Below are 2500 nucleotides of genomic sequence, written 5' to 3' on the forward strand. Positions count from 1 at the left end.
GTACTTGAACCTCAAACAGAAATGAAAACACCATCCAAACACCTCCAGTTAAGGAAAAACGAGTCATGTATTCATTCGTTCGGTCACAACGTAAACAACACATCCAATTTCTCCTTCGCAGCCGTTGTTTCAACACGTGTACAAGACCGCTGCGCGGAAATGTGACGTCATTCTAGTCTCGGTTTTGTACTCAGTACGCGTCCGTCTTCTGCGCAAACTGCATATAGCGGCTACATTGAGAAGAAGACTTAGCGTCTGAGATGTTGTTCTTTCCCCAGAGCAGTAACTTTATTTTAAAACTGCTTGTCTTAACTCTCAACTACTTCGGCGTATATCTGTTCAAAATTAAAAGCATAATTGTTTAAGAATGTCATGGTCAGAAAGGATGATGTCATTGAGACACACGACGACGTATGGGTGCACACGTCGACGTGAAGCAAGTCAATGTACTAATGACATCCTTGACAAAGATACAAAACCTGAAGCAAAACAAGCAGTGCATACGTCAACGCTTCCACTGTGGTGATATTTTTATTTTGATATTCACATCAACACACATGTTACAATGCCTGCAGGTGTCGAAAACACACTCTTTCCCTTGTTAAGCTATAACATTTTTAAAGCCATTTCATACATGTACATCAACGTTGATAGTGTGGTCAGTTTTGCCAAGGGTGAAGGTCTTCGTCAGGTTGGCGAGGTCATGGCCTTGATAGATGACGTGCAGCTCGTAGTCGCCATGGAAACCACGCACAGTGTAGGTGTCACGTGACTGGGACAACACGTGCGTCTCGTCCGTCATCCACTGGTTCTCCACCAGGTCCAGGAAGCGACGACCTGCCGGCAACAACTGCACAGAGGGTAACACATGGACAGGTTATATTGTAATGGTTGGAATCATAGAACAAGAATTTTAGGTTATTGGAACGTTTAATTATTGACAAAACAAAACAAAACTGTCTACTTTAAAATACCACTCGTTCGACGTACTGTAAATTTAACGTTATGTTTGGTCAATAATTAAACGTTCCAATCAATTCTTGTGGGTTTTGTTGCGTCTGAATTATGGAGCGTTATCAGCTAGTCTATCTTTAGAGTATTCTACTGCGTGTACTTTGTCCCTGTGGGTTTTAACTGTCATTGTGTGATGTTATTGTTTACTGTTCATGTTGTTTTATGTGTGTCTTTCACTCACGCTCATTGCAGACTCAGGAGAAGTAGTTCAATTTCAACATTGTATTGAGGTATCCATCTTGCAGGAAGTACAGCAATAAAAGAAAGGGAAGATACTCTCAGTAAGCACAATATAACAGTATCCACTATAGCTCAGAGGTACTGGGTTCCTGGTGTTTCATAGGTACCATGGATATCATTACAAATTGTCTTTGAAACAATGACATCTTCTTCAGGATTTTGCTTGACAACCTTCAGAGTGTTGCAATATCGCCATACTTCTCTACGGATTACATAGATCTTACTCGAAATGGTAGAAGCCAACGCAATAGCTACAAAAAGGACAACGAAAGTATTGATTATGTTGTAATGTTTTTGTAGTTTGGCTTGAGTCTTTCCGTGTCATTATCTTCAATACAACGACACTTTCTCTAGGATATTTCTTGGTACCGTTCATGGTGAGATTTTCTTGATATTCCTTCTGATTGATGGATTCAGTGTTAGGAAATGGACGAACAGATGGAAGAGCTGGTGGAGGAATAGATGAGGAATAGATGAGGAATAGATGAGAACACAATTAGCAATAGACATCCGAATCAGAACATTGACTGAAGGAGTGAACGGCTGGGTAACTATTTGCCATCCACGTTATGTGCTAATATGGACCAGTTGTGAATTGTTCAGTATTTAATTTTTACTGAATGTTTATCGGAGCTAATTCGCTCTAACTAGGCCTAACGGTTAACTAATGAGGGAAGGACTACCAAACACAAAATGAAACTTCTTTGCTAGAAAACAAGCTAGTTATCAGCATGAAACAAAAAGTGGTCCATACTAGGCAACCTTCCCCTATGAGTTCTTTCTCGGAGTTAGCTGTTTGTTTTTTGTTGTCATTTTTCATCTCCAGAAGACAGACATCATTGTGCAATTTGGAAATCTTCCATACCAATCCAGTGTCAGTATCTGAAACAGTGAAATAATCTTACATCAAGATTATCCCCCTTGACAAGGGCAGAGTTAGGTCCCCTCCAGTGACGCACGTCCCAGAATCCCCAGAGCAAGATGCCCTCCACAGCGGGGTGTCCGTACACCGCTCGCAGCGCCCTCTCCAGGAAGTCAGCTCGCGTGTCCTGGTCGTGGACACTGACATCCAGCTCCGTCACCCAGATGGGCAGTCCGGCCTGTGCCAGTGTGTCCAGACGTTGCTGGAATGTAAGACAAGATAAGATTAATCACACACAGACGCAGACGTTCAGACACACACACACACACACACACACACACACAGACACACACACACTGACACAAAGACACAAAGACACACACA

General features: G+C 42.2%; 1 protein-coding gene across 2 annotated transcripts in view; it reads right to left on the minus strand.

The window, feature by feature from the left end:
- Positions 1 to 512: 512 nt before the first annotated feature.
- LOC138973873 (anti-sigma-I factor RsgI6-like) overlaps positions 513 to 2500 on the minus strand; it is a 9165-nt gene continuing 7177 nt past the window's right edge. For both annotated transcript variants that reach the window (XM_070346570.1, XM_070346569.1), the window contains exons 8-9: positions 2160 to 2378; positions 513 to 850 (exon numbers count right to left, since the gene is read on the minus strand). In XM_070346570.1, coding sequence (XP_070202671.1) covers positions 629 to 850; positions 2160 to 2378 — 441 coding nt within the window. In that variant the 3' untranslated portion in view covers positions 513 to 628. The remainder of the gene's footprint in view (positions 851 to 2159; positions 2379 to 2500) is intronic.

This window comes from Littorina saxatilis, linkage group LG8, assembly GCF_037325665.1.
Source record: "Littorina saxatilis isolate snail1 linkage group LG8, US_GU_Lsax_2.0, whole genome shotgun sequence".
Lineage (NCBI taxonomy): Eukaryota > Metazoa > Mollusca > Gastropoda > Littorinimorpha > Littorinidae > Littorina > Littorina saxatilis.